Below are 27,031 nucleotides of genomic sequence, written 5' to 3' on the forward strand. Positions count from 1 at the left end.
TATTAATCACCTTTTTAAGTTTTTTTTCTTTTTTCTTCTCATTTGTTTATCAAAAATTATAAGTGCCTTCAACATAACCATGAGAGTATTCAGCTTGCAGTCAGAAATATTTACACCACAAAACTGACAAGCGCAGTTTTTACTTTCAGCATCGGTTTCACACACCTTATCTCCTGTCTCTTTCAGACTGCTTTGTTTTGTTGCACAAAACAAAAAAAAGACCCTGAAAAAAGACAATTATAAATGGGAAAAATACACAAGAGCACAGATTAAGGACAATAATATTTACAGCTTGGCTCAAAGAGACAGTTATGGGGAGAGATGGAGACAGATGATCAACACATCCATTAGCGGCATGATGTCAAGTACACATTCTTGGCCTTCATCATTTCAGTTCACAATTTGAAAAAAAAGCATGCTATAGTCTTTCATGAAGTCAGGGCTAACATGACCTCAAGATGCAGTCCTAAATATGCGAGGATGATTTCCAGACAGCAGGGGGCAGTAAAGGTCCACATCAGGGAGGAGGAGAACAGGAATACGAACAGAAATGCAACCCCTACAATATAATGGTTCCTTCAAAATGAGGATAAAACTTCATAATGTAAAAGCACTGTAGTAACAGAGTTGGGTTGATGACCAATACAAAAACAAAAGGAATCAAGTCTGCCCTCTGAGGGGCAAAATACAAAGTCACATATGAAAATAGGTTCTAATCGCTTTTTCTCGATACATTTCGTGTGTTGAGCGTTTGCAAAAGACGTTTTGGCACAGAATCAATAAAAATATTTTTTTTTTCTTGAATATTACTCCTGGATCATGTACAGATCCTTTCCCCTATTCCCCTCCCTGCCCCCTCCCAAAGAAAAGAAAAAAGAAAACATTTGATGATCCGTCTTGTAAAATAATTCACTTGGTCTCTCCACATTGCTCAGTCTTTAAATATTTATAATATATACAGTTTCACAATAGTCCACAATACCCTAAGGCTTAAAGAAGTTGCAAACAAAAATAAACAAATTAAATAATCTTTATATAGTAGTCCCCTGTTGAGGCATTGAGCGTAAACTATACAACTCTAAACGTCCCCTCGGGATGGAGAGCTGAGTCCGGAAATGACGTAGAAGTTGGCTGATGGTGAAGGAGTGAAAGCAGTATGATGGATCAGGTTGAAATGATTCTTGATCTTTTTCTTGCGCAAGTGTGGCCGATCACGAGAGTAATTCCATTACATGTATAATTTTATACTCAAATCTATACAGAGTTCAACATTTTTCCTTAACATAGTGCAATGACTTATCATGTCGTTTGTCTTTTTAAAAAAAAAGAAAAAAATCACAATCCCTTTCATGAATGTAAAAAATGTCCAATAGGAAGGTCTCAATCCATAGCTGTATGGATTCTATGAATTAGAAAAGCTATGCACAACACCTCCAGAAATGGCAAAAAATGAAATGAGTTATCAAAAATGCTCATCAAAAATCCCGGTTCGACCCTTAAGATCCTCTCTGTAAAGGTATAGTTTTTGGAATTCGATGTCATTGATTGACTTAAGGACTTGGTGAAGTGAAAGAAAAGGCGAGTGCATGCTATATAAGATTTTCTTTTCTTTAAGTCAAACTCATAAAAATATGAGGCAATTCCAGTTTAGAAAACTGGACGAGTTAAAAGGGCTGGTGTTGGCTTTGTTAAAAAAAACAACGGAGGTAATTAAACAGAGGCAATGACAATCATGAGGTGAGGGGAAATGCTGGAGATGCTGTTGAGAAGGTCCGGGGCCAGGCGCGAAAGGTGGCTCTCCGAAAATTCACACGGTGGGAAAATCTGCACCACATAGGCTGGCTGTAATTCAAAAGATAAGAATAACATGATGAGAGATGGAATTCAATCTTTTTGATTTGTCATTGTAAAAGACAGATACAAGTAAAAAAGAAAACAAGTATTAATGACCACAGACCTGATTAGAGCCAGGGTTGGGTACATTGATAATGCCAGCTGCCTGTTTGGCCTGCAGGTAGGTGATGAAGCCACTTTTCAAGGCTTGAGTTTGACCAAGGACATCTTCTTGATCTCGACCACAGGGTAAAGCCAGTAGCAAACAGTAGTCATTGTCCACCTGCCATGAATGATAATTCTTTATCATAAATGTAAACATAAAAACACATCCGACAGAGTTAGGTTATTGGTCAAAATCCATGAATTGTGCAATCAAGTCTCTATTTGATTATTATTGTTAAACAAAATGTTCATCAAAACGTGCTTCTCTGAGGTAGTAAAAACGAAATTGCTCACAGTCATTCTGCGTGCCACACTCTCCAACTGGGAAGCCTCAAGCCTCATCCTCTGGACAATACGGAGAAAAGGGCCTCCCTCTGTGGGCGGTAGCGAGCGCTGGGCCAGTATGGTGTTGCCAGAAACAAAGTGTAACTGGACAGCAGCCTGGTCATTCTTCAGTGCCAACATACCTTGCCATACAATAGGGTATTTCTGTAAAAAAAAAATCACATGTTTCTTCATTGGTAATGTCTTGAAAATATATTTCATGTATAATGACAAGCTGGTTAATCTGCTGTTTTACCGTCATAAGCTGCACCATGTCAATGGAACGATGCCCCGAATGCTCCAGCTTAGAATCAGGCCGTGGATATAGCGAACTTGATTGAGGTGCAACTGGTGGAGGTGTTGGCAGGAAGGCTGGAGGGCCTTTCTGTACAGATAGATCTGGCTTGTGAGTAAGACTCATAGGAGACGACATGGGAGACTGGTATGAGGGGGAGACTGTATCCCGAGATATTCGGGAAATGTGGGAGAGGTCGGTAGAGGTAGCATGGCGGAGATGGGAACTCTCCGGCTTGGAATCACTTCCTCCCCCATATGACTGAGAGATTTTACCCCTGTGACTCATCTCAGGCTCCTGAGGAATCTGATACAAAAACAAATGAATAGTTCGGAATAATGTATGTATATGAGCATGCTCTAAAAACCATACAATACAATACATAATAAATAACAGTGAAATATTTGAAAAATGTCAGTAACAAAAGTTCCTCTACTGACCTGTGTAGATGTTATGCCTTGATTAGGCAGACTGTGTCCAGATGAAGGATGTCCTGGAAACTGGGATGGAAAGCCTCGCATGTCGCGATATATTGGAAAGGAGCCTGTCGCTCCTGGATGCATCAGCTGAACCCCATGTGGGTGAGGAGACACCAGGACAGGAGAAGATGCATGGACTCCCCTTATTCTACTTTCGCTGGGGGGTGGATGTATCACCTTTCCTTCTAGTGGTTTGAGAGATTCTTTTGTGGAAATATCAATGTTCTTCACCACTATAGGACTCTTTGAATGTCCAGAGATTTTACCTGAAGGAGTTGTCCTATCTGAGGACTGTCTTGCTTCTACAGCAGCCTGCTCTCCCAGTTGCTGGTGCATCAGGAGGCGATGGTGCATGTCTCTGTACTGATCCATGCGCATGCTTGGGTGGAGTACCCGGTGATCACTGTGAATCATCATTACATCTGATTGGAGCTGGGGCACAGAAGGTCTCCTAAGGGCTTGGTTAAAGTGTCTGTTGTCTTCTTCATTAAGACTACTGCCACCCCCACCTGATACTGACCCCTGGGGACTTGAATGGGATTGCAGTACCAAATCTCGGATAACATTAGGCTGCGATGTGTTTGAGCGTTGTAATTGCCCTTGGTGGGAAGAAGACAGGGAGTCACCTCGCCTTCCATAGTTTATCGCAGACATTGGTGGGGTGTTCATCCTGGCTCCCTGAGCCATTGCCTGAGTGACACTGTGAGGTTGTATTATGACGGAGGACTGTTCTGAGTGCGGGTGATGCATACTAGAATGATATGTAGACATTGGTGGCATGCCATGACCAAGAACAACAGAGGTTCCTCTAGGAGCAGTGCTTGAAGGACAGGCTTTGACAAAGTGTGAAGGGGATTGAATAGTTGTTCTTGGGGACTGGGGTTCTTGCTTTTGGTGTAGAGCTGACCGATCAGTTGGGATGCTAGGGCTCGGGCTCATGCGGCTTCCAGATGGTGATGGGTGGTGTGGGCTCATGACTGGGCTTAAGTTAGACTGCTGAATAGCTTTGCCAATGTCAATTTTTTTTGGAAGAGTTTCAGACCCCATTCCTCTATTGCCATGCTGCTGCTGTATCACAGCTTGGTTGTACATCAAGACTTGAGGCGAACTAACTGGCTGTTTGTACATCTTTACAACACCCCCCTGGGTTGTTGTGTGATAAGGGGCATCAGATTTGTCACACACAATACTCTCATGCTTCCTACTGGAAATGACAGGTTGAGAGTTATACGCTTGGCCAGTCAAGTGAACCCCTGTTTGCCCGTAAGCTGTATGTGTTGTGCCTACTTTTGGGGTAGGCGACTGGGATGGTGTGATGAGTGGGTCCTGCTTTATTGAAGATTTTGATACAGATTGCTGAAACTCTACATCACCAACACTGGCTGGAGGAATTTGACTAATTTTGGCCCTCATTCTGTGAGGTCCTTCAGTTTTCTGACTGGAATAACTCAAAACAACAACACCCTCTGATGTATTGACCCTAAGGCCAGGACTGGAGCTAGCACTGTAGGGAGTGGACTCAACAACAGAGCGTGCTCTAGTGCCATCTTCTACTATATCCATGCCATGGTACCGATTATTCTCATTAGGGTTTGATCTAAACTTTTGCTTGGGAATAGAAATTCCAATGCTCCGGTTGCTAAGAGATATCCGTGGAGTTTCCTCTGTATCATAAGGCATTGGAATTCGACTTATCACAGAGGTAACAGGAGAAATAACTGTATGCTGGATCTTGTCTCCACAGTTCTGTTGGGACTCTGACAATGGAAAGGGTTTGTGGTGTATGGGCTGAGGGGGTAAAGGTGGTCTCTCTTCATGATGTAACTGTCTTGAACCTACTTTTTCAGAGGGATTTTCATTCTCTGACATACGTGATGGTACCGACAGTACAGATGTCACCATTGTGGTAGGTATAGAATTGCTGTTTGATGCAGTCACATATTTAGGTTCCATTAGTATTTTTCTTAATGTACTAGAACTAGGGTCAATATCTGAGGCCTTGGTGTCAGGAGGCAATGGGGGATTTGTTGAAGGGGTTCCAAATGCAGTCGATGATGGTGGAGAAGGAGTTACCACTGTAACGTGACACGGAGGTGCAACATAGATTCTACTTTCTTCAATTCTAGGAGGCCAGTCTGGCGAAATTGGCATTTTGGCAGGCCGCAACAGAGGTATACTGAACTGGGACATAGGTTGTGGGCGCGCAGGGGCAAGAGTAGGGGTAGGTAGTTCTTCTACTTTTGGATGCTTTTTACTGCCGGGGATGTTGCTTTTGCCTGAATGAAATGCAGATTCTTTGGGTACAGGCTGTTCAACTTCAGGCTGTTCTGCCTCTTTGGGCGTTTTTACCGTTATAGCACTTTTCACATCACGCCTACAAGTTGCAACGGCAGTGACCACAGAAGCTGCTGCAGTGGCCCCAGCTGTAACAGTGGCTGCTTTTGAATTGATAGTTTCTGGGTCTTCTGAGATTGACTCTGGTAACTTCACTGGGGAGGGCTCTATTTGTGGAACCTCTTCAGCAGTATCTTTCTTATTAGCTGCAGCTTTGCGACCTCTTGACTTCTTTGGGGTTTTGGATTTAACTCTGCCCGTTTTTTTAGGTGTTTCAAGGAAAGGAGTATCATCAGCTGCCTTAGACTCTGCCATTAGCCCTTTTGGGCTTGGTGTCAGAGGACCTTCATCTGAGTCTGCAGCAAGTATACTGTTGATCACCATGTGTGTTTCAGGTTCCATAATCTCATTAGAAGAGGGGGATGTCAGGGATTCAGGGGTAGGAATAAGTGCATTGTAAGGAGGAGGAGCTGCAAAACTATCTGCATCTGCCAATATTTCTTCAGCTGTAATGGAATCTATAGCGGCTGCAAGTTCAGTCTCGCTTGCAGGATTAGCTCTCTTCTCCTCTTCAACCTCGACTTCTGGTTCTACGACTACAGGAGGCAATATGGTAGGTTGCTGTGACGATGGCTCCTTATACGGTCGAGGAGTTTGCTCAACTGTAAGTTTGGCAATGTTTTCAACTGCCTGCTCTAGTTCCATCTGCCGTGCTAAGAGAGTTGCTGGATCATCAGGAAGTTCAGGTTCTGATAGGGAGTCTTCCTGTTCCTGTGCATCAAGTTCTTTAGACTCTATTGGAAACCCTTTGATTGTTGTTTCCTCATTCTGTTTAACTACAATCTTGGTTTCGGTAATAGTGGATGCTTCAAATGACTCTGGCTCATCATCCTCTGAACGAAGTAAACCTTTAACGTCATCAACACTAACACGGATCTCAAGGTTTTTTAAGCTGTGTGATTTATCTTCAGTGACTTGCTTGGCATTTCTTTTCAGCCTTGATGTTTTTATTTTAACACTCTTTTCAGGCAGTTGTCTCCTATCAGAAAAGCTGGTTTCTTCCTTTTCAATGTCCCCATCAGTAGATCTATTTCCAACCAAATCTTTTGGATCGTTTTCAATTATGTGCACTGGAGAGCTTGAGTTTTCAGATAGCTTCACAAACAGTTCAGAATCAGCTTTAGGATTGAGTTCCCGACTTGCCAAATCAGCTTGTCCATCTAGCACTGTAGTGCTCCCAGACTGTTTGTCTATTTTACCTCCTTTCTTGTTAAGTGAAGTAAGTTGTATTTGTTGCACTTTCTGTGTGCGGGGTGAACGCCATCCCTCTACATTAGTGGAATTCTCTTTGACCTCTGTGTCATCTTCCATCATTTTCTGCTGTTCCCCCTTAATTGGTGAAACATCTACACCTCGCTTGATGCCTTTTTTAGGTGGGCGTCCGCGCCTTGCAGTGGTAGTTGGTATTGGAACATCTTGCTGTATTGGTTCTTTATCAGCAACACGTTTGCGCATGGAGCGGGATGACTCCAATACCTCTTTGCCAGCTTGTTCTTCTTCGTGTAGCGTTGCGTAGACTGATTTTACATTCCTGCGACGTGTTCTGCCATGGATCAGACTTGACTCAAGGTTTTGCTCAGAATCTGATGCATGAATTGGTGACTTGGATGTGACTCTGGACTCAATTGATGGTTTTGGTACTTCTGCCCTAGGAGATGAGGCCCTTTTGAGTTTCTCTCTGTCAATCCGTTCACTCTTTCGTGTTGCAGGCTTATCTGTGGCAACAATTTGGGATGTTTGTGAAGCACGTAATGCTGACAGTGGTTTTGCCCTTTTATTTTTGGGCTGTCTGCGGTTTGGTAATGGCTTTCTTTTAGCCTCAAGCTCTGGCATACATGCGTCACTATCTGTCTCAGTTTTCTGAGATTCTTCACATTGTTTTGTTTCCTGATTTGTTTCCAGTTTGTCTGGTTCTGTTTTAATAATCTTAGATTTGTCTTCAATCTTTGGATAGTCAGAAAAAGGGCACTCTCCAGTCTCTTTCTCAAAACCTTTTAGTGAAGCACCAGGAGTGGGAGGCTTTACTTCCACAAAAGGAGCATGTTCCACCACCAAACTATCTCCAATTTTTGCTTTGGGTTCAATTAACTCTACCTTTGTTTCCATTTCATCTTCCGGCCCCAAAGGGAGAAGTGGAGGGGTGATTGTTAGCTTAGGAGAAACTGGTTTCAAGTCTTCCATAAAAAAAGAATGAGCTGAAGATAACTCAACAACTGGCTCTACTTTTTCTTCTTTGACAAATGACAAAGGTTGATCTGAGGGTGGAGTTAATATGTCTTTCTTTTCTGTTGAAGACATTTCTTTTGGTGAAGGAACAAAAGGTGGTGTTAACAAGGTTAATGTAGGGCTGAGTGATGTATCATTTACCTTCAGTACTGGCTCAGATTCCTTATCAGACAGAACATTATCACACTTATGCACTTCATCTCTTTCAATCTCCACTGTTAAGATATTCTCAATGTCAGGGAGTGGATGGTCCTTGTCTCTTTGTTGTTGAAGCTCCAAAAAACGACTTTGGAAAAGCACTATGGGCTCTTGTGGCATGTCAACTACTCCGGTTTCAGGCTGTGCCTCAGTAGCACCTGGCTTTGCCAAAGGTTTGAGAACTCCAGACAATACATCTTGGTCTTTACGTTCAAGATGCTGTAAACGACGGGAATCCTGTTCAAAGATTGAGCTGTGCAGGAAGCGAGAAGCGAACAGGTCCTGTCGCTCTTGGTCCTGTGGCTTGAGTTCCTCTTTTTTATCATGCAGCTTTTCAACGGAGTCAGTACGAATCTTTTTCTTTTTCATATACCAAGAAGGAATGGGTCTGGGTGCAAGCTCTACCTTGTCCTTATCTGAACAGCTGTGGGAGGTTGGAAAGCGTGAGGGGAGAAAGGACCAATTATCTTCTCTGGAGGAATACAGTGTCTTGGCTCTTTCAAGAAGTGCTTTAGTATCAGGAGTTATAGTTTTATCTAATGCAAATGAATAAAACTTGTTCTTTTCCAATGACCCTGAAAGCTTCAGATCTGTCATCCTCTCATCGCGTTCCCTGAGGATATAAGACAAGGAATTGTTGGACTTGGGAGACATGTGTCTGATTTCTACATCATCATCTGAATCAGACTGCACTTCTCCCGGTTCTAAATCTTGTCCAATGCGTTTGTGGATGGTTTCACGTTTTGCAATATCACTGGGAAAAGTCATTTCCATTCTCAGTGAATCAGACTTTATTCGTCTTTCCCAACATTGCATTAACTCCTCGTCACAGCCAAGCAAGGTTGTCTTAAGCTTCGGGACATCAATGTCAGAAGACTGAAAATGTGTGGCTGTCAGGCCCAGACTGTTTTTTAATGACTCTGCGTGTGAATATTTGTCATCTGTTGTTGGAGAAGATTTTCTATCTTTCTTTATAACCGACAAAGAAATTTGGGCAGTTTCCTCGTCCTCGTTTGCAGAAAAGTGACCATGTTCTATTGATGAAGTGATACTCTGATAAATCTCCTCATTCAGCTTTTGGGTACTTGAAAAGTTGCGGTCTCTTTTTGCAGTGACTATTTCAAAGTCAAAATTCTCTAATTTTTTCCTTTTAGAAGAGAAGCCATCATTTGCCATATCCTGAATTGGTTTTGGAACATCATACATAATATAATCATTTTCCAAGTCATGAGTGTCTTTACTTGCTGGGTTTTTAAACTTGACTAACTTATCAGGGTCGACAAGTTTGGGATGGTGCCATCGACTTTGTTCAATTTGTTTTGTGCAAACACTCTGATCAATGTGGACAAAGTGTTCATCTCCGTCATCTGAGTCTCTGCACATCCCTCTTCCTTGTTTGTTTTCAGACAACATGTGTTTGTGTTGTTCTTTTAATTCATCCAAATCAATACTGACATAATCTGACATCTTTTTGAGACTGGGGCTGTTTTCACTTTTAGATCCCTCTAAATCCATTTTAAGGTAGGGAGAGTCTGACTGATCTGTAGAATCTTCAGGCACCTCCCCTAGTCGAGAGTGCTGCTCCAGAGAAAAGCCTACAGAGCTGCTTTCAAAGTCTTGTCCATCTTTAGGACTGCTAACTGAAACCATCCTGACACATTTTTCCATGTGGTGCTCCTTTTTATGCATCCCTTTTATCAAAAGAGTCTTATCAAAATCTGTCTCCTTAGCATTGCTCCATAGTTTATGAAGTCCAGGTCTAACAAGATCTTCCTCAATAGTTCTCTTCTGTCTATCAGTTTTCCCAGAGTCCTCAAAACGCCTTTTCCTTGCAGCCAAACGATCAATATCCACAGAAATACCACTGTCAAATCCCATTTCAGATTTTCCATGTTTTTTGGATTTGATTTTAGCATCCTTGTCAATAACCTCTATTAAACTCTGCATATGTTTGTCTCTGGGGACCTTTCCATGCTTAGAGGCATCATTTTTTGATGGTTCCAAACGGAATGGAGGACTTCTCTGGTCAGCTGAAGGTGATGCCAACCTGGGACTGTCACTACCACCCCTCTGTATTTGTTTTTCTTGGACAGATTGGCCAATCAACTTTCCTTCTTTTTCTTTAACACGTGTAAGTTGCACAACACAAGGAAGAAGGTCTAACCTTCCTTTGCTTGAGCCTTCTTTTGGGATTTTACAGTTTTTACTTCGAAGAACGGACTCAGGGCCAACATCTTGTTCAAGTTCAGGTTCGGTCTCAGATGCTTGGATACTAGGTGATGCAACTTTTAGCTTTTTAAGCCTCTGTTTATCACTTTTGTCCTTGTCCCCACGATCTTTACGTCCAGCCCGCTTCTCCTTTTCTAACAAATTCCCTCTTTCAACTTCAAAGACTCGATCTTTATCAAGTTTGTCAGTTTTAGTATACTTTTCAATGCGTGCCTTTTCAAGTTTTTCAAACCTAGGTGGGGAGATTGAACTGCAGCTACCACTTCTTTCAGAAGATCGGCAGCAAATATGGCGATCTGAATCACTTGGTATCCTCTCGGAGAGCGAAGGAGATGCAGCAGGACTGGCAGGACGGCGAGAGGCAATGTGAGATGGGCTTTGGCTACGCTCAACAGTCCTCCTTCCATGATCCCTTCCACGATCTGTTTCAAAGCGCTCTCTCTCTCTTTCACGTTCCCGTTGCAAATAGCTGTACTTGCGAATGTCCTGCTCATAAGGATCAGCTCTGTATTCTCGATATTCCCTGGGGTCTTCAAAGTATTGTGGATCAAAGTAATCTCCCTGATATGGATCCCATTCAGTAAAAAACTCACGACTTCTGGCAGGGTATTTACGACGTGAATCTTCAGTAAATGTTCCTGGTGTTCGTACATTTTCGTAATGTGGTCTTTCTGCTTGAAACTCATATTGAGTTCTTCGATCATCCCTGCTAAGAAATACAAACAAAAAAAGAAAGTTTTCATATTTAAGCATCAATAATATTAGTTTTAATTTGACAGAACTTGGGCAATTATAGTATTGCTTAAAGAACATACACAAACCTTCTTTCAGTGATAAGGTCATAAAAGTCTCGAATATCCTGGCCAGAAGCTTGCATTGAACGATAGAAAGCCATCTGACTTTCCTGATTGGCGAAGTCCACCTGAAAAAAAATAGGTTAATTTGCATTTTCTTGATTATTGAGATTGAGAATACTGAACATTACAGAGCAAAGCTTTGTTTTTCTTACCTTGATTTTACTGCCTCCAATCTTCCAACCCTTTGTGTCTTTGACAGCGGCTTGTGCATATTCAATGTTGTTATACAGGATAAGGGCCATTCCTTTCATTCTGTCAAATACAACCTGCGGAAGACAGAGTAAAATAGAGTCCCAAGGAGCCAGAAAGTAAACAATGGGCAACTGTGAGTGGGGAAATAAAACAGACTTACCTTGACAACATGTCCATAGCGGCAAAAATGCCGAGTAAGAAACTGCTCAGTGGTGTTTGACGCTAATCCATCCAACCAAACACATGTCGTAGGCATACTCTTTCCAAAGCCCAGCTGAAAAAGTAACGATAAAATGTCAGATAGCAATAACTTCTTCCATCAGTACAAAAGTAAATGGTGCTCCGAAATACTGGTAAAATAACTTAACGTGACTCACCTTTAGTCTATTGTTACCAAGGTACTCCCCATCCATCTTCTTTATGGCCTTACAGACACTGGCAATGTCACAGTATTGTAGAAAGGCATACTGTGGGGCTCCATTCACCTTCTTAATGTCAATATCCTTTGCAGATAAAAAAATAAAAACACACATGCTGTCAGTAAATGAGTTTTTTGGAAATGATGCATTGCATATTTTATGGCCCGTTTATTGAACCACATCACACCAATGACCTACCACAATTTCTCCAAAGCGTTGAAAAATGTTAAGCAGGTCATGGTAACTGGTGGTCTTCTCCAGGTTTCCAATGAATAATGTTCGCGTGGCCTTTGGATGAAACTCATCTATCCTCTCATCCAAGGGTCGAAACTCGTTCTCACTTTCCGTCTCTGAAAAATACATTGAAAGCTCATTTGCACCTTTGTGCGTTTTGATGATTCATATTTGTGTTGCAATATATGTAAAGATAAGCACGTACCAGGGCCATTCCATGCAGTTACTTCAATCTGCATGCCGAAAAAAAGCTTTCCCTTTGATGCTCCAAGTGCTTTCTCTTGGTCCTCTTGCTGGCGGAAAAAGACAAGCCCGTAGCGCTCCTCTGAAGCTCCGTGGATTTGTACAGACGTGACCTTTCCATGTTTCTTAAACTCATGGAACAAACCATCCTTCAGGCTCGTATCTGTAGTAGACCAAACAAATGTTCTTTTAAATGTGTATACCAAGTAAAACATTTTTTAAACATTTTAATAGATATACAGTAAAAACTATTATTGCTGGATAAAACCGACCTGTAGAGCGCACAGGAAGATTTTGGACCTTGATGCCAAAGCTTTTACGTGGTTCATCCTTGTCAAGAGAGGATAAAGGAAGTGCTGAGGGTGCAGGAACAGCAGCAGACTGCACTGAGCGTGCTGGGGACTCATCACTTGAGCTACTGCTTGAGTCACTGTAACAAAGGAAGAACATTCACTTAGATGTTTTTGAGAGTTAATAGTCTAATCATCATGGATGTTAAATCATAAAATTGTCATTCTCTGTTACTGCGAATTGTTGTTGCCGTTGTCCATCTAAGTTACCCAAAAGAAAGTAGTAATTGATCATTTAACCTTAAAAAAATAGTAAGATGTAATGATATAATTTGTAGACCCGATGCACATCTTTTTATTTTGCAGTGCTACACTGCAAGTGCTAAATGCTATGCCTCTAATAAATAATTAATATATTGGAAAATATATACTAAATGCTTTATTGCAATGCGGATAACAAAAGTTAGAAATGTGATTTTTGTAGACACACAAAATACGTTTTCTCTTACTAATCTGCAGGTAAGGGATAGGATTACAGAATTAATTGAAAAGGCAATTTAACTTGAACATGTCAGATTTAATAAATAGTGATGCATTTTGATAAAAGCCCATGCATCATGAATGTGTCTGTGAAAAGCACAATGTCTCTCAGCAGAAGAGGAACATTTTCCTCCCCAATTTATTCAGTGCATCTGGCTATCAGTACAAAAAGGTTGGATTTGCCCATCAGTGGCAAATTCATGGCCGCCTCATTCCCATGCTTCTCTCTGCTTTCTAGGCCCTCTGCTGTTTGTTTCCTTCTCACTTTCTCCTCCTGTGCTCAGACACTCCCGGAAGTGCTGCTGACGGAGCCTGGCCTGTGGGAGTGGGCATGCAGCCATCACTGGCCAGAAATTTCCAGTTCCAACTGGATCTCACGGAGGGGGGGAGCCATTACACAGAGGTAGGCAGTGAGAAAAATATACCAGCCGTCTCCTGAAATGTTCCCCATAGCACTACCTCGTCAAACCACACGTGTCGCTGCACGCTGTTCAAAGCTGCGGACTCTGCTGTGTCCAAAGGTGATGCAGTAATACAAAAAAAACTGGAGAGGGCTGAGGGGAATATATGTAGTGGAGTAAATCCAATGGACAGACTTGCTTATGTTTCCTAAACTGCACACTGCAGACATTTGAATTTCCTAACCTTTGGTTATTTATGCATACATTGTACAACTCATCGTCTACCATAAGCTAAATCAACTAATAAAAAGCAATACACTTAGAGGGGAAATCTGGATGCAAATATCACCACAACAAATATACAAAAACAGATCAATTAGCATGTCAAATTCAGCAGAGGCCAGATTCACTGGCGTAACAAAACGCACAGCCATCATATGTAATATCAAACACGCAGACCTAAACTTAATCCAAAGCATGATCAGTAGAAATAAACCAATTCAGAACAAATCGCGAGACAAAAACCGTGCCATTGCAGCAGTTACAAGCAGCAAAGGTCATTTTCCAGGCTTTGGCTCCCACCAGCAATCAGCTACCCAGCCACCAGCCTTGTAAAAACAGATTAGTCATCTGAAACAATGCAGTAGTGATCATACAAAAAAGGGCAAAGTAGAAATGTGCACACTGCTTCAAAGGTTTACACATTAACAAGTTGTTTTTAAAAAGATGTTAGAAAAAACATACGATGGACTTTGTAAGTGATGTCATCTTTCAAGGTGGCGCCATTGCCCATATAACAATTGATGTGAATTCTGACATTATGACACAGTATTAGGAGGTATGATGCCTTGAAACGGTTAATTTTATAAACCACAGCTTCTGTATTAAGAGATGTCGAGCAACAGTATTTTTGATAGGAGTCTGCACTAAACTGTGAAAAAAAATTAAATGCACCAGCAAGTTGTTGCTTGTTGTCTTAAAAACAGTCGCAGAAATGAATACAGTTGATATAAAAATATGGGGAAGAAATTCCATTAAGTTTAAAAAATAGGGACGTTTTGTGAACACTATTTATTTCCCCGATATAGAAATCAATTCTAAAATTGGGTCTCCATTTGAGAAAAGCACACCTGTTTATTCAGCCAGACTTAGAGTTTTTAAATGTTCCTCTGAAGATTTTGCTGAGTGGTACAAACAAATATTTCCCTGACAGTGTTTGTAGGATTTTCCTTGAGTAGTCCATATTACGTTTTTTGTAGATCTGAGAGTAACGTTGAAAAGTAAATTGTGATCATCTTAGAAATTTGATGTACTGAGTATACCCTAATATTATAAATGTACACTGAATAACAGGGAGTGCAGACATTAAGGCTTTTTTAGCCTCCTCCCCAAATGTATTCCCCATCCTACACGTATGCAGCAGAAAATGATAAACAGATGGCGACATTAGTATTAAAAGTATAAGAAGCACTGGTTGATTCTCTGAAATAAAGGTGTACAGTCATTTGAAGCAGCATTCAGAGTTCCCTTTTTTTATATATAAATACTCTGTCCAGCACTTGTTTCAGAGTGGGATGCGCAAAGGTAAACAACAGCCACGCGCAAGGGTAGAAATCTCAACAGCTTCACTCACCTGCCACTCGTGCTGCTGCTGGTACTGCTGACTGAGTCTGAGCTGGAGGAGCGGCTGTGGGAGCCTGACCCGCTGTGGGAGCGTGCAGGGCGGGTAGCCTGACTCGCCAGTCTCTGAGGAGAGGGATTTCGCGAATGTGTTGAGTGTGGAGACCGGCTTCGGCTGTGGCGATACGACCGCTCCCCGTGCCGACCCCTGTCCTCCCTGTAAAGGTCCCTGTGAACCACACTGGCCAAAGTAAAGGTTTCCCTGGCACGAGACTCGTAGCGAGGCTCTGGAGTCTCGAAGCGGCATGGGCTCCCGCTGTGGGCGCGGTAGAAGCCCACAACGCTGGACGTAGATCCACCACTTCCCCCTGTCGTGGCCACTGCTGATCCAACTGTTCCAGTGTTGGCAGCGACAGTGCTAACGATAGTTCCACTGACTCCGGGCGACACCGATGTACAGCTTCCGCTGGAGGTACCAGACACACTCCCAGCTGTGCTTAGAGTCCTCTCTCTAGCCTCACGATAATAATCTGTTTCGTAGTGCCGCTGGCGTTCAAAACTGCTACCAGGACGCTCATGATGTCCGTAGGCACTGTGATCGTAAGCCCGATCCCGACTTTCAGTTGTCCTAACAAACAAGAAGAGAGAACAACATCACATTACAGTTACATTCAAGACAGCTGCTAGCATCTGACACTGTCTGACATTGGACAAACACATTTATCAGGTGTCTCTGGTGGGTTTTTCTTAATTAGACACATGGGAAGACAGGGTAACAAAGTGTTTGGAGAAGGGTAGTTTTCAGGAATTTAGAGAGATCATTCCTCAAGCCTATCGACTCAACTACAAATGATGAACTGAGCATTTCTAAACTTTTTTTGACTTGAAGGTGAAGTGTTTCAGATTATTTTGCCATCATATGAACCACTTGATATTATTTCTACAACAAGTGCTGTAGGTAACTGTATTGTCTTTGAACGCCAATCCTTCATCATGTTCTCAGTTCAAGCATCAAAGGAATACATCACTTGTATATCCTTTTGTAAAAGGCAACACAGTATTTTGAAACCTTAATAAACAAAGGACAACCAAAATATATTTTAGCAAACAGCATGCTTTCAGTGTTTGAAATAACATAAATCTATAGCTTATTTCAAAGTATAATTGTAGGATATAAAAGACTCGTACAAAGATTTTTTATATTAAAAGAAAGTCACGCCTTTATAGATTGTCAAGTCATTCTGGTCTTGCAACTACAACAAAAGCCACTTTTTACATCCATTTATCTGGGAGGCTTTGTTGAAGATTTCTGAAGGTGACTTATGACAATCCTTTTGTTTATAATGTAACACAATTTGACACCACTTGTTCTCCTGAAACAAGGTCTTCAAAGCATCTTTTATGAAGGTGCACATTAGAAACGATGCTAACAAGGACGCTCTGCACAGACCCGAACATCCGCGTTCTGAATAAAGCAATCAGAATTGAATTTGGTAATACCACCGCTGTGTCATTATAGCATAGTCATATTACCCAACTCCCAGTAATGAGCGGGACAGGACAGCAATTACCACTGTTTGAATTCCGATCAAATTATAATCAGAACATTAGCCATGATGTTCCAACACAGGGAGGAATATGGTTTTATATAAGAACCCTTACATACCCTCATTATAATGGTCTTTTGAATAAGATGTTTTCTCCTTCATCCAATTTAAAAAAGAGAATGGAAAAGATTTAACACTCAAAACGGTGGTGGATTTTAATGGTAAACAAACCTGAACTGTGTAACATCAAAGGTAATATTCTGTTCAAAACAGCCATTATGTTATTATGGTTGATGAAATGAAGATGCACTGTATCTTGTTGGGCTAGTATTTTAATGTTCCTTGGTTTATGATCTTTTAAGACCCTCAATAACTCCCATACTCGCTCCCTATATTTTCTGTCAATATCTACTTTAAACTGGAATTTAAGTTTCAACAAAAATAATAATGTTCTTTCTTGTTTCAGAGTGAAATTAATTTCAATATTAAGTGTTCGAAAAGAAGAAATCCAACTAATTCCCAAGAAGGGGTTTATTAACTGTCCTTGATGATGTACACATATTTTGGATATTTGATTGATTTGGACCATCAGAGATTGTTTTGATTACATCTGTGTATAGATGTGTGATGTGTTGCATACTGCATGTGTGCAACACATCACATGTCGCTAACGAATGAAAGACGTTTGTAACATAAAGAAACTTCTGAGAATATTTATAACTTGAAGAACGGATACCAGCATCCTTTGGTCTTATTTTTTTAACACATAAATACTCTTTATTACTTCCATCAGACATATTTCATAGGCTACATTTTGTTATGCTTTTTTGTTTTATCCTTTTCCAACTGTAAAAGATGCTGTGTTGTGTTTCCACTAGAAATGTTATTAATTGTTTTCGATTATATAGGACATTTTATACCAGTTGATTTGATATGGAAATGGGTTGTCGCACAAAAGATAAGCTATAATTATTGAATGTTTTGTACATGACTCTTAATAGCTAAAACTGCTTCCTGCATCTCACTTTAGAAACCAAGCAGCACAAGGTGTTAACAAAAAGCTGCTGCCATTTCTCCGCAGATATACGGCATAAGTGTCTTCTTATGCCTGAAAAGCATTTTGGTAAATGATCCATAAGGTGAGTTTCTTATAAATAACCAACCTGACCTTTAGAATTGACAACAAATGTGTAACTCATATTCACACACTGTAACTGAAGACTTTGATGGACTGCATTCATCCCCTAAAGTTAACCCTTTGTACCTACGTAACCCTTTAACCATTTCCACAACCATGTCTTTATCTGATTCATTTCGAGGATTCAAACTTCAGGTTTGTGTTTGTATTAAGGACAAATTAAGGTCTACGATACATTTTCAGTGCAAGTCACTGTGCAATTATTCTATACTATTTTATGTGAAATATTCATCCGTGTGAAACATTTTACATTAATGTAACCTATAGACACTAACAACTTCCATTTATAAGCTCATTAATGGTAATCTTTCATTAAGCCTTTCTAACAAAGGCAATTGCCATGGGGCAGAAGAACAAAAGATGGCGTGAGATGCATAGAGTCTCCTGGATGTTGAGGATAAATTAGTTTAGAAGACCCACACAATGTCTGTATTTCACTGCACTATACATAAGTACAGCGGGTCAGGGGCAAATTCTGTTTCAGCTTATTTGATTTAATCATGTGTGTGCTGGATTCATGAATAACATCTATGGTATAACGATGTCTGCTGTGAAATTGATGGATTACCTTGACCCCCGGATGCTCTCGAAAATGCTAATTTGGTGGCGCAGGCTCACTGCTCAATAGATAGCCTTCAATTTCACTTCAATTTCACTTTACACAAAACAGGTTCTCCATAATTCATGGAGCTAAAAAAATAATTCAGTTAGACTTTTTTTTTTGGCAGAATTTCCATCAGTGTTTGATTATTAGTCTGCTCTGGTGCATGCTAAGCAAATCAACTGTTATGGGATTACGTGAACAGCATAATTATAAGGATGCATTCCTGCAGCATGCTAAAAAGGCCTCCAATGTGGAGAAGCCATCTGGGAGCAATACATGCATATCAATTCTATCCCAAAAATCCCAAAACTATTTATAAATAGCTTAATGTTAAATATCTTTCTGCCGTGCAAACCAGCAGTTAAAGTGTGCCGCTGCGGAGCACCCTGTTATCTCTGCAGGCAAAAGCACTAACCACAGAGTTTGGGTTGGGCTTCCATCACTGTATGTCATTTTATATCATGATTGTGATACATATTCTTGTCTAGTTTCTTGAAACTTAACTGACAAACATTTTGTTAATAAAATAACCAAATTGGAAGGTCTGCTTTTGGTTAATCCAGTGAATTAAATCCTAATTAAGGTAATCCATCAAACTGAAGAAGCAATACGGTAAAGCCGGCTCTGCCATGAATCATTCCTGCTTATTGATTTGCAATATTGCCTACCAGTCGAATATAATCAGATATTAAAAAATGCACAGATACCAAAGTATAAATGGTCGAGAAAAATCTCTGACCGTTGGGACATTTCTACCATTTCACAGCAATTATCGTTTTTTCAGCCGACCGTACATGGAGACGTTTTAAATCCAGTCAGGGACTTTGGATGGATTTAATCTCTCTACCTGCATATTGCCTGAAAATGACTATGGTCAACTCTCTAATAAGAGTGAATTGCTATCAAATTATCTTAAATATGTTACATTTCTCAGGCGTTTAAGATCATATTTTGAATCTGCTGGACAGGTTTAATATTCAAAATAAACTTGCTCATAAAAAAGGAAACCTAGGGGTTTTAAAACTGCAGCTGTAAGGCAGGAACAAAAGATCCTGAGCCTCGAAATAATCATTATTTCATTATTGATGAATAGGCAGGCTTTTATTTTTAATTAAATTGATCAATCATTAAGTCCATAAAATGCTTGGTCGCTGCTTTTTCCTAGGGCCTTAGGTTATATTTTTGTTTTTGCCTACAAACTGTCAGAACCTCAACCTGAAAATGATTGAATTGGAAATGAAATGGAACATATACAAAAGAAGAACATCCAGCAATGTTTGGTATTTTTGCTTTATGAAAGACTTATATCTCCTCAATATATAACGACATAAACGGACCTCCACAAAGATTGAATTGGAAGCAAATTCAGATATCATTTTAATGATTATTTAATTCTGTGTCCTTGTTTTCCAGAGAAAATGGGCACATTGCATGAATATATTTCAATTTTTTCATCTTTAAATTCTATCCTTTTACCTTTAAATCATTTTCTTTTCCTATTTAATTCTAAGTATTATTACTTTAGTTTGCCACCGCGCCTTCTAACTGCAAATATTGTAAAAACATTTTTTAAATCTTTAATATTTAGGATCTTCCACAGCCCAGTCATTTTGCTATATTAAGACCGTTTTTTTATATAGATTTTTTTTACTTTGATTAATATGCATTAATAAAAGCTCAAATATTGATCTTTCATCAAGAAGGACTGGGGTTACAGTAGTTAAAAGTGGTCAGTTCAGAGGAAGAGAAAGGAAAACGATACAAGGTAAGGTACAGATTTCTGTATATAGACAGTAATGCATCTATGCACCAGCTACTTCGGTTAGTGGGGAAAATTGAGAAAGACAAGGGTTCAAACTAGGGGGGTTAGAGAGGACAGCTAAAATACACAGGGCAGGACATACCAACCTTTTGAGAGAGTGGTAACTTGACCTATAATTCCGAATAAAATCTAGGGAGATAGAACTTTGTGAGCAGAAAAAATGGGCAAAAATGTTGAGTGGAGATGGAAAAGAGTTGAAGCACAATTGTTCACGTTAGAAAATGTAATCCTCATTATCGGGCAGGGAGCCTCGTGTTCTTAGATATATGTGTCTGTTGGATTTTAAATGATGAAAACAAACTTGGCCTTTTTACGGATCCAGGTTAGGATGTTTTGTATGCTGGATAATGTCAACTGGAGTTCATATAACAATCCAAAAGTGGGGGTAAAAATATCATTGCTGCAGTCGAGTCCAATAGAAAATAAATACATCCAGGAAGTGCGCCATTGATTCCACAACAGCAATGATGAAAGTGACAAAAAAATTAAGTCTTGCGTCTTTAATTCTTGAAGTCCTGCACATTCCGTGTTGGTTGCAATCTGCACAGCAGTAAAGTCAAATTCCTTTGGCAAAGGGAGGGATGTATTGCCATGGCGATGAAGAATTAAGAACATGTCTCTTAATGGTAATCCAAATTCTTATTTTTTAGAAGCACTTTCCCAGGATGGAGAACATTTGTAGTTCATGGAGGTTCATGTCTGTTGTCGATCTCTATTACAAGCAGAAAAGGCCTGCATGCAGTCGAAACCAAATCAGATTAGACAGGAAATGGTTCATTTTTGTTCTGTTTGCGGTTATATCCATGGTTAAATTATAGTTCCACATTCAGGAAATGAGCAGGTAATCCACAGGCATGAGGTAGGTTATCTCCAACGTCAACTTTCCAGTCTTAATTTTCAGCATTCTTCTTTCAATTTGTACGATCCGAACATAGTCCATGTTGGTCCTCATTGAATCTGCGAGTCTTAGTTGTTGAAAAGTAAAAAATAATCTCCACAAAAATAAGGCTGGAAAAAAAATAATTTGCTCACATGTTCCTGTTGTCTCTACTGGGTTGAATCACCAGTAGAGGTCTCCCAGTACTCAAATGGTAATGCCCTGATTTTAGATATAATCCAAAATAAAACAAAAGAACCAAGAAAGCAACCCATACCTTTAGCATGATAGCATATCCTTACGGTGTGAGGGCAGTGTTAATCCAACAGAGAGGAATATCCTGTGTAGGTTATCCACATGACTCCAGCCTGTGACCAAATTGAACACCTCCGTGGGATATGCACGATAATTGAACACCAAATTTGACAAATCCAATAGTGTCTTATACATAATGTGGTTGTTTTGTTACATGGAGGAAAAAAAAGGTGAAATTAATCCACCAAGCAGGGCGCGTATCTCCAGATTAGGGGAATCCCATGGATGGACGCTGGACCACTCTCTCTTTTTTTCTCTTTTTGCCTCTCTCTCTCTCTCCAGCAATCTCCAATAATCCTGGGAAATTTTACGATATCCAATCTTTGCCCCGTATTTTCCGCATATGATACATCCACCTCAAAGAGATGTAATCTCCAACACATGTAACTATTCACTATTCCTTTAAATTATACATACACAATATGCTATCACTTATGGAATATCTCTGTCTACCTGTGAGTCAATCCAGGAGTGCTGACCACTCTCTCTGCTGTGATCTCTATACGATTTAATTCTCGCACTCTCTTTCTCCTCTCCCCCCCTCAACAAGTAAATGAATAGATGGTGGGAAGATGCTTGGAGGTAAGGTGTAAACCAGGAACAATGGTTCCCCCTGCCTTCAGAGAAACTTTGTCCACTTACCCGTCTAGTCTGCGTTCATAGCGTCCATCTCTGCTGTGGAGCGACGTGGGGGGCCCATACACGGCTCCCCCTGCCGCCCTTGTGAACCCTGATACATCCCGGCTACGAGAGCCTAAGGACAGACTATCGTCCAGCCCCCTCGCGGCACTAGGAATGGTGCCTGGTTCATTGTAATCAGTGCGCAGGTCTCTGTCCCCCATCTTGTTGATAGCATTGTGAGCCTTCTGAGCACTTTTAATGTCCACAAAATCCACAAAGGCGGCGACTCCACCTTCTGAACCCCGCTTGGGCAGGACCTTGACACTCTCCACACGTCCATATCTAAAAGAGAAAACAAGGGGATAGGTGTTGAATGGCAGTTATGTTGCATTAGTGTGAATTAATTTCCATACAGTGTTTAGTTTAATTAATTACTAGTGGAAATATTGCCGTTTCCTGAAAAATTATAAAAATTGTCAAATGTCATTTTGTGTGTGTGTGTGTGTGTGTGTGTGTGTGTGTGTGTGTGTGTGTGTGTGTGTGTGTGTGTGTGTGTGTGTGTGTGTGTGTGTGTGTGTGTGTAGAGGTGGGAGGTAAAGGTGGCTCTGCTACTCTTATTTTCTGCTCTTTCTCTCAAGGCAACAGTAACCCAGCAACTGGACTTGAAACCATGGCACATTGCATGTTAATAAATGCATATATTTTCTAACATTAGCATGTTGTATAGGAGGAGGGTTATAGCTGCTGGATAGCGCACAGATGAGGTTGGGGCAGCATAAAAAAGGACGTGACATTTCCTGATTCGCTGTGTGTGGGTTTAAAAAAAAGAATCTCAATGCATTATGCATGTCTATGGCTCATTCTGTTTTTCCACTATTGGCAATGCACTTTTGGTGCAATTTGACATTCATCTTATCATTTCCTCCTTTTCCCTTCTCTTAAAAAACTGCTCAATATATAAAAGTTTATGAGTGTAAGTGTCATCCCATTGTTTCCTTAAGAAGTCTGTTAATAAATGACAATATACCTCGTTAAGTGATGGTTGAATTGATGGGCCAAATACAAAATGTGCAAGCTCAGTTCTTGGGTTATAAAGCTTTCTGTTTGAGCGTTGAGTCCCCCCCCCCCCCCAACCTTTCGGGAGTGTTTTTTCTCTGTCCGACAGAGACAGTAGGGTGCCCATACATTTATTGGCATGCCAGTTCCCAACATTGAACAGCCTCCGACGCCATTTTAGAAAAGCTGTTCACACTGCTTACTCATTCTGCCGTCCCCCATCTTCAATGACTTCTATCACACATCGGGCTGTCATGCACCTGCATGCTCTGGCTACCTCTGGGTTAACGCTGGAGCTCAGGCGGCGTGCTAAAAGAGACCCTCCGACACAGTTTCCCCTCCGCAATTGGAATAACATGCAATCCAGTCACCATCCCCCAAACATAACGTTACGCACATTATAGAACGGGCTTATGTAAATTAAAAAACGCCAGCCCATTATTGTGTGGACGGCTGCATGAATAAGACGCGGATCATATTTGTACTTCAATCATGCATCAGACAACCGTAACGAAAACCAAAAGAGTGCAAAGCAAATGAATAATCATCAGTTTGTGTATTTTACAGTCGTATGCTGTGGCAACGTTGTGGGGAACATAAGGTGCTTATCGGTTATAATTGTGTTAAACAGACATGTATGATTTATGTTTGTAATTAAGCAGCTTCCCACACGGAGACGCTTTCACAGAAGAGATCGCTGCTCATATGTAGACTATGATGGTGTTCAGCAGTCTGCTCTCCAGCACATATGGACGGACTGACGGAGAGGTGGGCTGCTATTTCCTTAACAGCCGAGAAGAGAGAGGCAAGAGCGCGCAGACAGCCCCACGAAAATTCATATTTACATTTGTTTTCTGCCTGCGAGGAAGACAACAAAGAGCCGAAAGCCCATAAAATGTGCACGGGTTCAATCTGCTCCAATAGCCCGTGCAAAAAGCACCAGTGGATCTCAATCAGGGTATCGTAATTTAAAATATCGATATGTTGTCTGATTTTCCTTAGATCAAATCACGCTGCAGGCTGTGCCAGTCAGCAGCTGGGGGGGAAGCAACGCGGTAATAATGTGTCAAAAATATACCGATTCCTGTGCTCGCACAAAGTCGCAGGCAGCCTACGACAACGTTACAATATTGCATATCAGTTAACACGGGATTCAATCACAGCCAGTTTGCATCAATGTTGCAGCGAGCGTGGATGTCGCGTCACCTTTTAGCTTTCACTGACTTCTCTTAATATTTGGAAAATTCGGTTCTTGCAACAGCTACAGTGCACTTTGGTAGATAAATACACAGTGTGCAAACTAATCATACAACCGTTTGTGGAATCAGTAACCTGACAAACTCCTAGAGAGTCAAGTGAAACACCGGGTCAGATTTTCTCTGGCATCATAAATACACACGGCGGTAGACTTAATACTGTGTGCCAGAGATGCACACTGTGAAATGCATGGAGTTTGTACAATGCTAGCAGCTCGCCAGGTATAGGCTGAAGTTTGTTTACACTGTTGTAGCAACAACGTGTTTCCTTTACGTTAGCCAGGTGGAAATGAAAGCTTCTTAAAAGTGAAATGGTTACCATGGCGTGAATGAAAACCCCTACAACGTGAAATGACAAGTGAAGTTATCACCAAGCCTACAAGTTAGTGTCAATATGGCAAAACCATATGTCCGCGAGGAGGGTGTTTGTCGCCTGCTAGCCGTTGTATTTTTAATCAGAAATGCAGCACAGTGTTGTCGCTTATGGGGAGCTGACAGCACAGTTGCCAAATGGGACTTTGCTACAGGGGAACCTCCTGCTTTATCCCGACTTCACTCAAATGTGACACAGAGAGAGATGCTGGCCATGCACCCGTCGTCACATCACAAAAACACACACAAGCACACGTCGCTCATTAGTGTTACTCACCGCTTGAAGTGCTCAATGATTTTCTCTTCTCGCACATTTTCGGGTAAATTTCCCACCCATAAATGTCTGGTTTCCCGTACCATACTGTGGGCTCCTGCTCCCCTATCATACAGATGAGTTTGCTATGTCAGTTCCTTGCCGTGCAAAAAAGAAAACGTTTGCAAAATAAACGCCGCGCAAGAAAAAAAATAAGCGGCGCAAATCATTGACTGGTCGTTGTGAACCAATGTAAACCATTAGGTTGGATCCCCGCACGCTGTTTGATACTGACGGCCCCTACACTGTTAAAGCGCGATCTTGCACCTCGTGAACGCGCTCCGGACTGTTCCCGTGACTAGGCGCGTCCCTGACACCATGCGACCTTTCGGTGTCGAAAGAAAGCATGTAGCTTCCTAAAAAGATGCAGCAACTTCGCTTGTAATGAGGGGCACACCGCGCAGGCGTGGCTTTGTGTGTGAACTTCTTTTTTTCTCCCCGATGAGATAGTCTTGAGCCCATGCGCATGCGTGAGAAAACCCCTGGTTGAATGAAGGTGCGTTGACATCTGAGAAGCTTTCAGGAGGATTCCATCAGTGCTAGATGGGTATGGAAATGTGTGGCACTTTGCATACAGTTAATAGCACTGATTTTCATATTCCTTTTTACATTGTTGTTATTCTTATAGGCAACATTTTATGTTTATCAAAGCCCAGAAACAGCAGGTGAGTCATAGGCCAATATTTGTATTTTTCATGGAGCATTCAGGGTCACTCTATAGTGTAGGCCTACTTCATTTATATATCACTGATACATTATTATTAACTACTGGTGTTGTGATGGACTCCAGCTTTCTTTGAACCAAAACAAAAACACTCGTTGAGAAATGAATGAATTGATTAATGACAAATAAGGCCCCATCTTTTATTTTTGCCTCCAGATTACACAACATTGTCTAGATTATGTCAGAAAAAGAATATTACATGCAGGGTTTAAGTGACACATTATGCCGTGCTGAGCTAACCCACCTCTATTTAAACAGAGTCCAAAAAGGTTGTTGTAAATATTTGGACACAGAGCGGAAACTAAAGCCTACAGGAAACCGGATATTAAGGGTTTGTAAGAGGTGATTCTGAATATTAAGAGCTCATTTGAGGCCCTCATGGGCTCCAGTAAAGACATATAAATGTAAAACAATATTGTGTGACATCACTCAGATCTGTATGAACTCCATTATATTTACATTTCTCAAATATTGCTCTGAGGTTAAATGAGCAGCCCTTGGATAAGGTAAATCGTAAAAACCAATTCAGCCTATAATATTTATTATTAATAGTTTTCTTTTATTGAACACAATTTTGGCCCAAACATTTAACATTCAATTATACATTTATGTATATCAAAACCGAAGGAGACGTTGAACATTTCTGCATTATATGTGTTTTTCTCTCCTCATTTATTGATAATATACATATTACCACAGTGAAACATGTGCAGAGAAATACTCTGATCACAAATGCGTAATATTTGACTATAGTTTAGCAACATTTGAGCATTTCCTATAATTAGTGAATATCACCAAAACCGATCTATCCATTAACAAATTGACTGCATGCTTTACAAGAGCAAGCAAGAGTCTATAGGCTACTTTCAATTTATTCTGAGGTGCACACAAACAAGTTAAATAACATTTTATATATATATATATATACCATTTAAAGTAAGAACTTTTAGCAGATGTGTGATTGATACGAAAAAATGCAGTTACACCAAATGTAATGTAGCCTATGTGTAGAAGGACAATGCACCAATGCAATGGAACACCACAATGTATTCATAAAACACTGGAGATTCACACTGTCTACTTTTTACTCATTGTACCTGCTCAATCAGGACAAATTAAGCTAAACTAATTTACTACTACTACTACTACTACTACTACTACTACTACTACTACTACTACTAGCAGTGTGCTTTAAAATGTAGGGCTATTAAGTCAAAAGCTTTGACCTGGTCTGAGCTTTGTTTTAAGCTAATAAGTAACATGAGCAATAGGTCTAAAGACATTGATGAGGGGTAAATAAAAGCGGCGTGTGCTTTTTTCTTGGGAGACTATCCCTGCTTTTATAATACTTGTCTGGTGTCGCTTTTTGTGAAATTACTTTGATACT

The 27,031-nt window shown here is 40.7% G+C and overlaps 1 protein-coding gene across 6 annotated transcripts; it reads right to left on the reverse strand.

Annotated features, from left to right (window-relative positions):
* Positions 1-25,319, reverse strand: spen (spen family transcriptional repressor). Of its 6 annotated transcripts, none has more exons than XM_034206979.1 (15): positions 24,885-25,319; positions 21,945-22,265; positions 14,953-15,567; positions 12,361-12,518; positions 12,051-12,251; positions 11,810-11,961; positions 11,570-11,695; positions 11,353-11,466; positions 11,153-11,266; positions 10,965-11,065; positions 3,058-10,849; positions 2,579-2,923; positions 2,293-2,487; positions 1,958-2,134; positions 1-1,842 (listed from the first exon to the last, which is right to left on the reverse strand). In XM_034206979.1, the coding sequence occupies exons 1-15, from the start codon at positions 24,965-24,967 to the stop codon at positions 1,711-1,713; spliced, it is 10,626 nt and encodes a 3,541-aa protein (XP_034062870.1). In that variant the 5' UTR covers positions 24,968-25,319; the 3' UTR covers positions 1-1,710. The 6 variants fall into 6 exon arrangements, with proteins under 6 accessions (XP_034062870.1, XP_034062869.1, XP_034062871.1 ...); XM_034206978.1 differs by having other exon boundaries at positions 3,058-10,852; XM_034206980.1 differs by having other exon boundaries at positions 1,958-2,116; positions 24,885-24,967.
* Positions 25,320-27,031: the final 1,712 nt, after the last annotated feature.

Source organism: Gymnodraco acuticeps, unplaced genomic scaffold (genome assembly GCF_902827175.1).
Source record: "Gymnodraco acuticeps unplaced genomic scaffold, fGymAcu1.1, whole genome shotgun sequence".
Classification (NCBI taxonomy): domain Eukaryota; kingdom Metazoa; phylum Chordata; class Actinopteri; order Perciformes; family Bathydraconidae; genus Gymnodraco; species Gymnodraco acuticeps.